At 45.7% G+C, this 14,012-nt stretch overlaps 1 protein-coding gene across 1 annotated transcript in view; it reads right to left on the reverse strand.

The window, feature by feature from the left end:
• Window positions 1–10,144, reverse strand: part of PER3 (period circadian regulator 3) — a 68,857-nt gene extending 58,713 nt beyond the window's left edge. The window contains 4 exon segments of the mRNA XM_055583784.1: window positions 5,303–5,504; window positions 7,453–7,568; window positions 8,859–9,004; window positions 9,434–10,144. Coding sequence (XP_055439759.1) covers window positions 5,303–5,504; window positions 7,453–7,568; window positions 8,859–9,004; window positions 9,434–9,612 — 643 coding nt within the window. The 5' untranslated portion in view covers window positions 9,613–10,144.
• Between the last annotated feature and the right edge of the window lie 3,868 nt (window positions 10,145–14,012).

The raw sequence follows: 14,012 nt of genomic DNA on the forward strand, positions 1-14,012 counted from the left end.
AGTTAAAAGCGTCGCAGAGTCAGACACAACTGAACACAGTGAGAAAAAGAAGTGAAAAAATAAGGTAAAGAAATTCATTTCTCTAAGATGTCCTGTTGTCTCAACATAAAAACTGTTTCACTCAAGGCTCAAATAAATCATGGAGGAATTAAGGCAAGAGAAGGATGTTTCAAAAACATCCTTAGTTTCCTGATCTGACTTTCAGATCAGACTGGGGGAGCCAGGGTCAGACGGGAGCCATGCCGTGGGGCCACTTTCAAGTGCTTAGCTTTGTCTGGGGCGAGGTTTCCCGCTTTAAGGTGCAGTCCCAGCAGCCAAGCTGTCAAAGGGGCTCTGGATTCACGGCGCCAAGGTAAAGGCCGCTCCATACTGACAGGCAGTGTGACACCGGCACCTGTGACTGTGGCAGCCCAGAAATGGCTCAGCTCTTGACTGTGGGGGACCTGACTGCCACCCAATTCCCAGGCCACGCACTGAGGGGCTCGCAGATAGGACTACTCCATCCAGAGGCGAGGATCCTCTAGCATGTGGAGTTTGGACCCCCTTTAGGTGCCTGGCCCAGCTGCTCTCTAAGCTGCACTGCAGCCTGAGCTCCTGCCCCCAGCCCTCCTTTGGCCTTGCTCCTTCCGGCCAGGCCCGTGATGCGGGTTGAGGGCTCCTCTCAACCCCTGTTCCATAACCATAACTGCCCTGCTTCTAAGCACACACAAATCAACACAGTTACTGTGTCGGTCCACTGGAGAAGTCTTTGTGAAGGTTAACTGGGTTACTCCACTAAAGCATCAAGAAGGGATCTTGACAACCAGTAACCACTCAATAGATGACAGCAGTAAAGATAAGCCTTGATGCTGTGGATGCTCCAAACATCCCCAGGGCTTCACTTACCCACTGACTGCTAGGTCCTCTCGGCAACCCTGTATTAACAGGCACATCAGAAACTAAGATTCTCATTTTACGATGAGAAGCCAGGTGGCCTCCAAGGTTCACAAGTTCGGTCGCTAGGTCATGTCTCTTTGCCACCCCGTGAACTGCAGCATGCCAGGCTTCCCTGTCCTTCACCATCTCCCAGAGCCTGCTCAAATTCATGTCCATTGAGTCAGTGATGCCATCCAACCATCTCGTCCTCTGTCACCCCCTTCTCCTTCTGCCTTCAATCTTTCCCAAGATTAGGGTCTTTTCCAATGAGTCGGCTCTTCACATCAGGTGGCCAAAGTATTGGAGCTTCAGCTTCAGCATCAGTCCTTCCAGTGAATATTCAGGACTGATTTCCTTTAGGGTTGACTGGTTTGATTTCCTTGTAGCCCAGAGAACTTTCAAAGAGTCCAAGGTTCATGAAGGGACATAATTCAATTTGAAACTCAGACCTTCAGATTCCAAGGTTAAAATTTCTTGCACATAAAAAATACTGCAACTCTACTGTAAGGTAAACTCGCCTGCACTATTTATGCATCAGGCATCTGAATTCAGCTGCACTCCCCAGGAGTCCTCAAACACAGAACGTCAGCCTATGGGATCTCAAACAGTAGACGGGTGCCCACAGTCACTTCCACACCTGGGCGAGTGTGTGCAAGTTCTTGTTGCTGAAGCTGTGTTCTAAAGAAAGAGTGGTCAGCTCCTTCTCAGAGGTCTATATGACAAACCTAAGTGGAAACGTGCTCTGACACTGGGCCAGACCTGACGACCACTGAGTTATACAGCTTCCTATGTCCTCTTAATGTTCTCTGAACTCAAAGGAACGGACAGAAGGAGGCAACACATGCATAAGCCAGGAGCAGTGTGGGGGCTAAAAAATGGCTCTTGGGGAGAGTCTGGATCCTTGGGGTTCCTAAGGCAAAAGCACAGTGTCAGGAGTGAACGAGATGGACACCGTCTTTATGGAGCAAGTTAATGTTTAGGTGTGAAAGACAACAATTTCAGAAACTAGTATGTTTTCACAAGTAGGGAAAATATTAAATAATTAGCAAAGATAAGAAGGTGAAAAAATCAGACAGAGACAGTAGGGTGATACTGAAAGGTAAATGAGAAAAGAGCTGGTGAACAGTCCCACATGTGGGTTCTGCTCACAGTTGTACCTCAGCACCTAGAACAGCTCTCAGCCCACAGAGACAGCTGCATAAATGTCCCCGGGATGAATACATGACAAACAAAAGCAGAAAAACAAATATGGACAGCTAAAGTTTGATAACACATATTTAGGAAAGAGGAAGAAAAATGAAATCAGTGTTTCTGAATGATGGCAACAGGAAAGAAGGAAAGCTATGACAAATCTAGAGAGCATATTAAAAAGCAGAGACATCACTTTGCCCACAAAGTGTCTATATATTCAAAGCTATGGTTTTTCCAGTAGTCATGTATGGATGTGACAGTTGGACCATAAAGAAGCTGAGTGCTAAAGAACTGATGAGTTTGAATTGTGGTGCTGGAGAAGACTCTTAAGAGTCCCTTAGACTGAAAGGAGATCAAACCAGTCAATCCTAAAGGAAATCAACCCTGAACAGTCACTGGAAGGGCTGATGCTGAAGCTCCAATACTTTGGGCACCTAATGTGAAGAGCTGACTCATTGGAAAAGATCCTGATGCTGGGAAAGATTGAAGGCAGGAGGAGAAGGGGACAACAGAGGATGACATGGTTGGATAGCATCACCGACTCAATGGAAATTAGTTTGAGCAAACTCTGGGAGATGGTGAAGGACAGGGAAGCCTGGCATGCTGCAGACCGTGTAGTAACAAAGAGTATACGAGACAGCAAAAGAGACACTGATGTATAGAACAGTCTTTTGGACTCTGTGGGAGAGGGAGAGGGTGGGATGATTTGGGAGAATGGCATTGAAATACGTATAATATCATATATGGAATGAGTCGCCAGTCCAGGTTCGATGCATGATACTGGATGCTTGGGGCTGGTGCACTGGGATGACCCAGAGGGATGGTATGGGGAGGGAGGAGGGAGGAGGGTTCAGGATGGGGAACACATGTATACCTGTGGCGGATTCATTTCGATATTTGACAAAACCAATACAATATTGTAAAGTTTAAAAATAAAATAAAATTTAAAAATAAATTAAAAAAAAACAAAGAGTAGGACATGACTGAGCGACTGAACAACAAAACAGGAGAGAAGGAGCTGGAAGAAAAGCAGGGGTGACAGGTGTCTTTTCCGAAGCTTCTACAAAACGTGTACAGAGGACAGAGAGAGGGTCTGTGGTTAAAAAAAAAAAAAAAAAAGCTTGTAAAACTGATCTTCACTGGGCTGGGCAGTGGACTGAAAACCAGAAAAAAGTACAGAAATCTGGATCTGTAGGATGAAGTTCTGGGGATCCACTTCACAACAGTGTGAACAGACTTTACGCTGCTGAACCATATACTCAAAAACGGCTGTTGTTCAGTTGTTAAGTCATGTCTGACTCTGCAATTCCATGGACTGCAGCATGCCAGGCTTCCCTGTCCTTTACCATCTCCTGGAGTTTGTTCAAACTCATATCCATAAAGTCAGTGATGCCATCCAACCATCTCATCCTCTTCCACCCACTTTTCCTCCTGACTTCAATCTTTCCCAGCATCAGGGTCTTTCCTAATGAGTCAGCTCTTACAATGGTAAATTTTGTGAATGTGTTTTTTTTTTTTTTACCATAATAAAATAATCAAAACAAGAGAAAAGGGTTTGGGATCAAAAAGAAAGCTGACCTATACTAAAATCTTTAAAAGATGTTTCATTAAAAGTATGAAATAAGATATAAAGGGTGACTTGAAAAAGGATTTCTGTCAGTTTCAGAAAAAACATCTGCTTCTGCTTTATTGACTATGCCAAAGCCTTTGACTGTGTGGATCAAAAAAAACTGTGGAAAATTCTTCAAGAGATGGGAATTCCAGACCACCTTACCTGCCTCTTGAGAGTCCCTTGGACTGCAAGGAGATCAAACCAGTCAATCCTAAAGGAAATCAGTCCTGAATATTCATTGGAAGGACTGACGCTGAAGCTGCAACTCCAATACTTTGACCACCTAATGCAAAGAACTGACTCATTGGAAAAGACCCTGATGCTGGGAAAGACTGAGGGCAGGAGGAGAAGGAGAGAACACAGGATGAGATGGTTGGATAGCATCACCGACTTGATGGACATAAGCTGGAACAAGCTCTGGGAATTGGTGATGGACAGGGAAGCCTGGTGTGCTGCAGTGCATGGGGTCACAGAGAATCGAACATGACTGAGCGACTGAACTGAACTTACCTCCCTCCTGAGAAATCTGTATGCAGATCAAGAAGCAACAGTTAGAACCGGATGTATATTGTCACCCTATTTATTTAAGTTATATGCAGAATACATCATGTGAAGTGCTGGGCTGGATGAAGCACAAGCTGGAATCAAGACTGCTGGGAGAAGTGTCTATAATCTCAGATATGCAGATGACACCACCGTATGGCAGAAAGCGAAGAGGAACTGAAGAGCCTCTTGATGAAAGTGAAAGAGGACAGTGAAAAAGTTGGCTTAAAACTCAACATTCAAAAACTAATGTGAAGCTAAAGCCCCAATACTTTGGGCACCTGATGTGAAGAACTGACTCACTGGAAAAGACCCTGATGCTGGGAAAGACTGAAGGCAGGAGGAGAAGGGGATGACAGAGGATGACATGGTTGGATGGCATCACCGACTTGATGGACATAAGTTTGAGCAAGCTCTGGGAGACAGTGAAGGACAGGGAAGTCTGGCGTGCTGCAGTCCATGGGGTCACAGAGAATCAGACATGACTGAGTGGTTGAACTAACTGAGAAAGGATCAACAAATGCACGGAAGATGACATGAGATAGAAGATGGCAAAGAAAATTTCGAGTAGGAATCCATCCCCCATCCCCCAGTTCAGGCAAAGCAGCATTTTCAAAGGAAAACAAAACTTTTTCCAGTTTTTCCAGAAGGAAAACTGGAAAGGGATCTAACTTTGAGAAGCTTATCTCTAGAGAGAGAGAATGAAGTCAGTGTAAGAGGAAAAACATTGAATTGTATTCACGTGAAGGAAACAGAGCCTTTGTAGCAATTAACCTGCTATATAGCATGCTGTAATGAAACCATATTTATAGCATATAATCTGTGAAATTAAGTTGACTAAATGAAAGCAAGTTTATTGGACCTTTATGTCATTAGAAGCATTTAAAATGTGATTTTCATCACACTTTGCCTTTTAAAAATAAATAAGAAAAACCATATAATTTGCATTGCTGAATAATGCATTCACTTGTATACTATTTCTGGTAGAATGAAACTGATCTTAACCAGCTGAGATAAACATCTGAATATTGGTCCCATTACCTCTTTGTGTCCAGTTGTTCCAGAACGGAAGCTGAGCATGGGCAGTGTGCGTGTAGAACACCCTCATGTCTTGGGGGGCAAGCAGTTCAACAAAATGACAAGACTCCAAGAACTCTTTCTTACAATTCAGGATCGAAGGAGCCAGTTCAGAAACGTGCACTAACCTTCCAGAGAGAAGTGAAAACACTGCCACAAAGGTATCCTATGAAAAACATTCAAAATAAATGCACGGTGTTGAGATATGACTAGCAACATTTCCTGAATAAATTTCATCTAGATATCTACTATGATCAATAACTTGAAATATACACACACATACATCTGGCAAAGGTAACAAAACTCTCCAACATACTTCTTAGTTATCACTGTAAAACCTGCATTTTTCCTTCTGAAGTAAGTTCTGCCAAACGATACACCAGCTCATTCTATACCTATTAAACAGTGAATCCCTGGTGGCTCAGACGGTAAAGAATCTGCTTGCAATGCAGGAGACGTGGGTTCAATCCTTGGGTCAGGAAGATCCCTTGGAAAAGGGAGTGGAAACCCACTTCAGTACTCTTGCTTGGAGAATTCCATGGAGAATTCCTGGCGGGCTACAGTCCATGGGGTCAGAAAGAGCTGGACACGACTGAGAATGACTAACAGTTTCAGTTTCACACTATACACTGTGTTCACTCAATTCCTTCCTCTTTGCAAACTGTGCTGTATCCCTAAGAGGATGGTCTTCCCTTCGCCTGTGCATATCTAGGCTTCAAGATCAAGCTCTAGATTTTCTTGCTCCAAGATGCTGTCTTTGACATACCTCGTAAGAATCGTTTGTCTACTTCGTTTCATTAGACATAAACATAATCTACTTATAATCAGCCACGGTTTGTACTGCCTAGCACTGGCATATGTTTTCCTCTCTAGTGTTAATCTGAAGATCTTGAAAACGTTTTTCTAAAGCTTTTTTTTTTTTTAATTTCCATAGCACTTACTACAATACTATAAACACACTAGTTATTAATAGTAAAACAAGCATGTAACATTAGGGATATCTTGTGCTCCAATATTATAAAATCTTTAAGTTACAATTATGTTGTTCAGTTCAGTCGCTCAGTCGTGTCTGACTCTTTGCAACCCCATAGACTGCAGCAGGCCAGGCTTCCCTGTCCATCACCAACTCCTGGAGCTTGTTCAAACTCTTGTTCCATCTACTCGGTGATGCCATCCAACCATCTCATCCTCTGTTGTCCCCTTTTCCTCCTGCCCTCAATCCTTCTCAGAATCAGGGTCTTTTCCAGTGAGTTGGTTCTTCACATCAGGTGGCCAAAGTATTGGAGCTTCAGCCCCGGTCCTTCCAGTGAATATTCAGGACTGATTATGTTGAGGTCTACACAAAAATTGGGCTTCTCAGATGGTGCCAGTGGTAAAGAACCTGACGGCCAATGCAGGAGACATAAGAGATGCAGGTTCGGGACCTGCATTAGGAAGATTCCCTGGAGGAAGGCATGGCAATCCACTCCAGTATTCTTGACTAGAGATCCCCATGAATAGAGGAGCCTGGTAGGCTACAGTCCATGGGGTCACAAAGAGTCGGACATGACTGAAGTGACTTAGCATGCATGCACTATACATAAATTAAGTAATCTCCATCATGTCAGCAAAACATGAACCTCAATTATTCTGTCCACATGAAGAAAAGATAAATACTAAATAACTCTTTCAAGATTTTACAAAAGATGGCATCATCTCAACTCACCTGGTCTATAAAATCCTGTTGTTACAACCTGGAGTAGTAGGTATTGGAACTAAGAATGATATAAATAGAAATCAACATTTGGCGATTAGAATACGATGCAGGAAATTACTCTGTAGTGTTGCTTTTTTCTTTTTCTTAATTTGGGAGAACTCAGGGATGCTAGGAGAGAGAGGCACACCAGAACCAAAGCAAAGCCGACCAGCACTCATGTGCTGCTTCCTGTTTTCAGATGTTTTCTTTGTCAAGGGCAAGAGAAACTCAAGATGACTCATTAGCAGTTTTCTCCAGTTGTTTACCTCAAACTGTGGTTACTGAAAGGTTCAGTTGTCACTTTTAAAAATTTACATCAAGATAAGGTCCCTAGGAAAAACCACCCCGGGCTGATACGGCAAAATTTGTGAATTCTTACTGTGTTTTTGCAAGTGTGCTCTGAAGCAATAGTGGCCAGCTCCTCCAGACTGTACAAGGTCACATCAGCTTGAGGTGCTCTGTTCTGACTGAGAATCTGGAAGGACTCACTGTTTGCTAAGAAACACAGGAAAATAGATAGGTAGTCTGTTTCACAACAATATCTTTAGGAAGTCATTTTCATCACGATTACAGTTGGCTAATTTTTTTAGGATAGGGGCACCTTGGAATATTTTCCTTGAAAGATCAGTTTTTTCTTTCACCTAAAACACTGACAGTCGTATAAACTTACGATTTTGAATTTATGAATTTGGCATGTTCTGGTTCATAGGGAACAAGATAAATTTAAAGTACCAAAACAAGGTACTGAAACCAAAAATTCTCAATATACACAGAGGGGATTTGTATGGTAGAAACATCACTTTAGTATTCAGGAATTATATATCATCTATGAAGCCACACGGAGAAGGTGATGGCACCCCACTCCAGTACTCTTGCCTGGAAAATCCCATAGATGGAGGTGCCTGGTAGGCTGCAGTCCGTGGGGTCGCTAAGAGTCGGACACGACTTCACTTTCACTTTCACTTTTCACTTTCATGCATTGGAGAAGGAAATGGCAACCCCCTTCAGTGTTCTTGCCTGGAGAATCCCAGGGATGGGGGAGCCTGGTGGGCTGCCATCTATGGGGTCACACAGAGTCGGACACAACTGAAGTGACTTAGCAGCAGCAGCAGCAGCATGAAGCCACAGAGGTTTGTGCTACAGAATGTGCATTTTTAAAATCTCTTGGGAAGAAAGTTGTCAAAAGAAAAGTGTTTACAACCATTCCATTTTAATTTGGTAAATTCCTGACATGACATGACTGCATTTTAAAAGTCCAACTATTTTCCCCCCAATAATCATAGAAGACAATATTCCTTTAAAAAGACAATCTCCAAAATGTGGTTATGCCAAACTCTTACTCTCCCAAAATAAAGCTGCAAAATACTGCAACAAAAATACTAAACTATTACACAAATAGGGCTTCCTGAATGGCTCTGTGGTAAAGAATCCACCTGCCAAGCAGGAGACGCAGATTCGATGCCTGGGTTGGGAAGCTCCCCTGGAGATGGGCATGGCAACCCAATCCAGTATTCTTGCCTGGAGAATCCCATGGACAGAGGCGCCTGGCAGAGGCACTAGGGGTTGCAAAGAGTCAGACACGACTGAAGCGCATGCACACAGTGCTAATTTGAAAAACTAAGATGCCGGTGGCATCAGTGTAGATTTACTCATCTCACATAGAACAGCATAAAAAACTCAAAACATTTCTGTGCCTAAAACCAAGCAGACAATGCTTCTGGCCTGGGTGTCATCTATGAGCAGTGATGTTTGTGCAAGACTGGATTTTCTGGGCAGCCCGTTTACCTTGTGCCCTGTATACACAGAGAAGGGCATAGTTAAGGGCATCCACTGTGCTTGGTTTACTATGTCTTTTCGATGGGAAGTATTTTTTCATTTCTTGGACAACCATTCTAAGTTCTTCAGAAACTCTGTTTCGATCTTGCTGTTCACTGTAAGATCAAAAAAAAAAAAAATTCTAAATTCACATTTTGGATTACAATAGGTCAACTTTCATTGAACAGCGTATTTCGGGCTATGCCTGCTTTCTGAGCACTTAACATGAATCAGCTCATTCAGTTCACAGATTTATTACCCCCTTTTTACATGTGGGGAATCACAGGTCAAGAAATTGGTAAACATCAAACCTTTTCTACTGTTTGATTCCCACTTCAGCCTAGAGTCAGCAATTCCCTAACCACTTTTTACCTACTTAATATAGATAATTTCCTTTAGTGTCTCCAGGGTTATTTCATTCCAAGCTGCTGGAGACTCCCGGTAAACTTTTTCCTAGGCTTACAAACAAAATGCAAAAAGATGGAAGCCCGTCTTTCCCTTCTACTGCCCCAGCAAAGAACAACAAACTCATCAGATCATTTCACCTGTTGCTGGTCTGCACGAATTTGCTCCGCAGCTCGCATTTCTGGCTCCATAGCTCAGCAGCATCATTCCCGGGCGCCTCAGGACCACTGGCCTGTGGTCCTTCAAGTTCATGACGCTGACTCCCCCTGGGGTTCTCAGATTTACCACTGGACCTTTCTACATCTTCACAGGGATCCATCTTTCGCCCAGCAGCCCTCAGTCAGTCGCCTGCTCTTTGCTACTTTGCAATCGGCGACCGAACCATATTTCTCACTGTGGTCCATGCCACCGCCTTAGAAATATCAGTCATCATTAGCGGGCAATTACTGACCCTGCTCCTCCCGGGGCACTTTTCTCCCCAGTATTTCCCTGCAATTTTGGATGTCTCCGCTCACCGGAAATCCACCCTGAAGGGGGAGGGTGGAAATAAAAGTGACAAGTGTCAAGAGAAACACAATTCGATTCCGGAAGCCCAGCTGTGGCTCCTAGGGTGAGCAGCCCTGGGGGAGGCTCCGGCCCCGGCAGCCTCAATAATCGCCGCGCACCCAGGAACAGAACCGAGCAAGGAGCCACTTGAAGCACAAAGTTCCTACAGCGCAGGACAGGCTTGAGGCGACCGCGGCCGGCGGGCTCCGAGCCCACCAGGCCCGGGCCGAGCGCTCACCCGCCGCCGCCGGCGATGCTCAGCCCAGCGGACCCGACCGCGCGCGGTCTCGAGGCCCGCCGCGTGCCAGGCGACCGCCGGCACCACGCCCCCCTCGCGCCACGTGACACGGCTCCACCCTCGCGGAGCGCGATTGGCCGCCGCCGCCAGCTCTACGGGTCCCCATTGGCCCGGGGGCGGGGTCCGCGCCGGAGCGCCCGGGTTACATAAAGGGAGGCGAGGGAGCGAGGGCAAAGGCTCCAGAGGCCGTTACGTAACGCCGGGGATTCGGCCTGAGGACTGCCCACGACTAATCCTACTGGTCGGCGCGTAGGCAGGGGGCGGAGGGAACCTGAGGAGGCCCTAGTCCCCGCCCCCTTACGGCGTCGGAGGATGGGCCACGGGGGCCGCCGGAGCGAGCGCGGCAGTGATAGGACGCCGGAGCCACCAATCACGAGGGGGCGGGCCCCGAGCGGCAGGGTGGGCGGGATCGGCCCAGCCTCCACGTGATTGGCAGCTGCACCCCACTCCAGTACTCTTTCCTGGAAAATCCTATGGACGGAGGAGCCTGGTAGGCTGCAGTCCATGGGGTCGCTAAAAGTCGGACACGACTGAGCAACTTCACATTCACTTTTCACTTTCCTGCATTGGAGAAGGAAATGGCAACCCACTCCAGTGTTCTTGCCTGGAGAATCCCAGGGACGGCGGAGCCTGGTGGGCTGCCGTCTATGGGGTCGCACCTTAGCAGCAGCAGCAGCAGCAACCAGGAAGCGCCAGGAGGTGTCCGGGAGAGTGGAGCCGGCGGGTTGGGCATCCGGAGGAGGGCGCTGGACGTCCTAGCGCAGCGCTTTCCTTCTGTCTTCTCGAGTTCCCTTCGTTTCCATCTTTGTTAACGACCTTCTTTCTCTCACTCCTGCCGACACTGAGCGGCTGGGAGGACCCAGGCCGTGTAGCCGACCTGGGAAGATCAAATCTGGTTTTCAGAAGTGGAATTCTCACAACTTGAAACATTTCCCTCGTCTTCCTAAAGATTTCATTTAGCAACTGGAGAAAGACAAGTGTTTGTAAAAGACACTATTTTGGAAGGGAAAGTGTAGAGAAGCCCTTTAAAAAACACAGAGGGCTCTTTTTAATTGTGTCTCGACTTAGCTGAAGTGTGGGATACTGTGCAGAGATTCTGTGCTGTCTCCAGTGCCTGGTACAGAAACCTTCAGTATTGGTTGGATGAATTGAAGCAATTGTGCATAAAAGAGGAGGGTAAAGCGGAATGTGGCAGGTCATATTAGGTATTGAATGCATGTGAGCATGTACAGTGACTCAGTGGTTTCCGAATCCGACTCTGCGACCCCACGGGCTGTAGCTCTCCAGGCTTCTCTGTCCTTGGGATTATCCCGGCAATAATACTGGAGTGGGTTGCCACTTTTCCAGGGTATCTTCCCCACCCAGGGATGACCCACCGTCTCCTGTGGTTTCTACATGGGCAGGCAGATTCTTTATCATTAGCACCACCTGGGAAACCTGGGTATTAGATAAACCACCTTATTTTTTCAAATGATGTTCACTCTCCTCTGAAGCCCTGTTTTGTTAAACTGCATTTATTCAGCAAATGTTTACCGAATGCAAGTCTGGGGATTGCAGGTTTTGATGGAGAACAGAGAGTTGTTTGCTACACATTACATTTGAGATGTGCGTCATACATCTCAGAGTGGTCAGGTAGGCAATTGGATTTGCCAGCTGAGAGCTTAGGGGAGAAACCAGGGGTGGAGATACAGCTTACATTTAAGGGAGTCATCAGAGTCTCTGTGGCGTTCACAGTGGTGGGTGAAATGGTGTCAGTGACAGAGTGCAGACAAAGAAAGGCCAAAGGCCAAGCGTCAGGGCATAGGGAGATAAGGTCAAACAAAGAATAAGGAGCCATAGATAAGGCTGAAAGAAAGCCAGGAGTGTGGGGTCCTGGAAGCTCCATAATGAAGCATTTCAAGGAGACAGCTGGCAACTGTATCAAATGCTGGTGACAAGCAGAGTGAGACAAAGGCAGAGAATTTCCTGTTGGCCTTCACCAAGACGATGACCTTGGTTACAGATGTCTCAGTGGTGTGGACTGAAGAAAAAGAGGACGTGCAACTACATAGGGAGGAATTTTGCTGTGAAGAGCTATAGACAAGCTTTGTTGACTGGAGGCAGGGATGCGGGGATCACTATTAAGTGATGGCGTGATCCAGTAGGAGGTGAATGAATCCGGAGAGGTGAATGACACAGAAAGGAAGAGCTGCAGACAAGAGGCAATGGCTGGAGAGAAGTCCTTCCTGCAGTTGGGAATCCACAGTGTTGCCCAGAGGCAGGCACTTCTGCCAACATGGGATTGTCCATGTGGCAGTAGAGAGTCAAGTAGATTTCTAAATGCACTTACCTATTTAAAGGATGAGGGGAAAAAATATTTCCGAATAATAACTATACCATAATTGGTTTATTTAGTAAATTCTAGTTTTACAGGTTGAATTTTCTGCTACTATGAAAAGCAGCTCAGTTGGAAGTTTGCTTATTTTTTAAACGAGCTAAGCAGTCTGGTCAATTTTAAAGCAAATAATTAATCCTCGTTCAAAACCAATGAAAAAACTACTATACTTTAAAAAACATTTCATTCGTGATGCAAATGTAGAATTATCATGTAGGGGACACAACTCATTAGACGAGATGGTTGGATGGCATCATCAACTCAATGGAGATGTTTGAATAAACTCTGAAAGACAGTGAAGGACAGGGAAGCCTGGCATGCTGAAGTCCGTGGGGCCACAAAGTCAGACACGACTGACTGAACAAGACAAGGGGAATCTGCCCCCATTTTTTGACTGAAATGTCAACACAGAGGAAGATATTCATAGAGGTTCCACTTCTCCTTTGGGTGACAGGTAGGACTCCCTTCTGAGGTGAGCCACGGTCAACAAAGTCACTTTGGTTGATGAAATGTGAGCAGAGCTGCTGGCTCCATATCCAGACGGGGATTTTGAGAGCCAGTGCACAATTCCTGATGGTTCCTTCCTTCTGCAGTGATCAACTAAAATGAATGTTTATAGGAAGTTCCCCACCCTGTCTGCAGGAGCTGATGATAGCGCGTTCCTGCTGACTGGCATCAGACACAAAGCACAAGCGAGGCAAAAACTTGAAGCCGTTGCGATTTTGGGGGTGTCTGTTACACAGCACACTTCCAGCATATTGAGTGATAACAGATGGTGACCAAAAATACCAGCAAGTCCAGCAGATGTGTCTGGAATGATCCCTGGGTGGGTGATGGGGCCCTTCTCTGCAACAGTTAATGACAGGAAGACCGTGAGGAAGGAGGGGTTTCCTTGTCTGGTGAACACTGAGTTTGAGAGGCTTGTATCCAATAGGCCAGGAATCATCAGCAGATTAATGAATGATCAAGAGCAGAGAACTTGCCTGAGGGCAGGTGGTTAAGTAGAATGAAAAGAGAAGTTGGCTGAGGTCCCACCCTAAGGAACCCTGACATTTAAGGGATATGTAGTGAAAGAGGAGGCCATTTATGGTAGATTTTCCTTTAAAATCTTGAAAATGATACCAAGGGTTCACATGTATTTCATTCTCTCAAGGTCCTGAACAAAAGGCAGAACTCTCAGTGCTTTTTCAGGAACATGACTGTCTGTCAGACAAGAAAAACAGTCACCATCTACCTGAGGCAATGGAAAGAAGTCAACCTTTTTCATCAGATTCTACTGAAAACTGGCATTTCATTGTAAACATAAGTCTCCTTCCACCCATATTATATTGTTCTGTAGGGGTTGTAGAAGAAGTGTGGAAGTATATTCAAGGGGAAAGAGATATGCTGAATGAAAACAAGAGACACGGTTTGGAGATGTCCATTCCCCACCTGGGTCAACTTCCCCATGTCCCATGGGGGCAGCTGTTTGACCCACCACATACTGGCCAGCTCTGCACAA

The sequence above is a fragment of the Bubalus kerabau genome, chromosome 5 (genome assembly GCF_029407905.1).
Source record: "Bubalus kerabau isolate K-KA32 ecotype Philippines breed swamp buffalo chromosome 5, PCC_UOA_SB_1v2, whole genome shotgun sequence".
Lineage (NCBI taxonomy): Eukaryota > Metazoa > Chordata > Mammalia > Artiodactyla > Bovidae > Bubalus > Bubalus kerabau.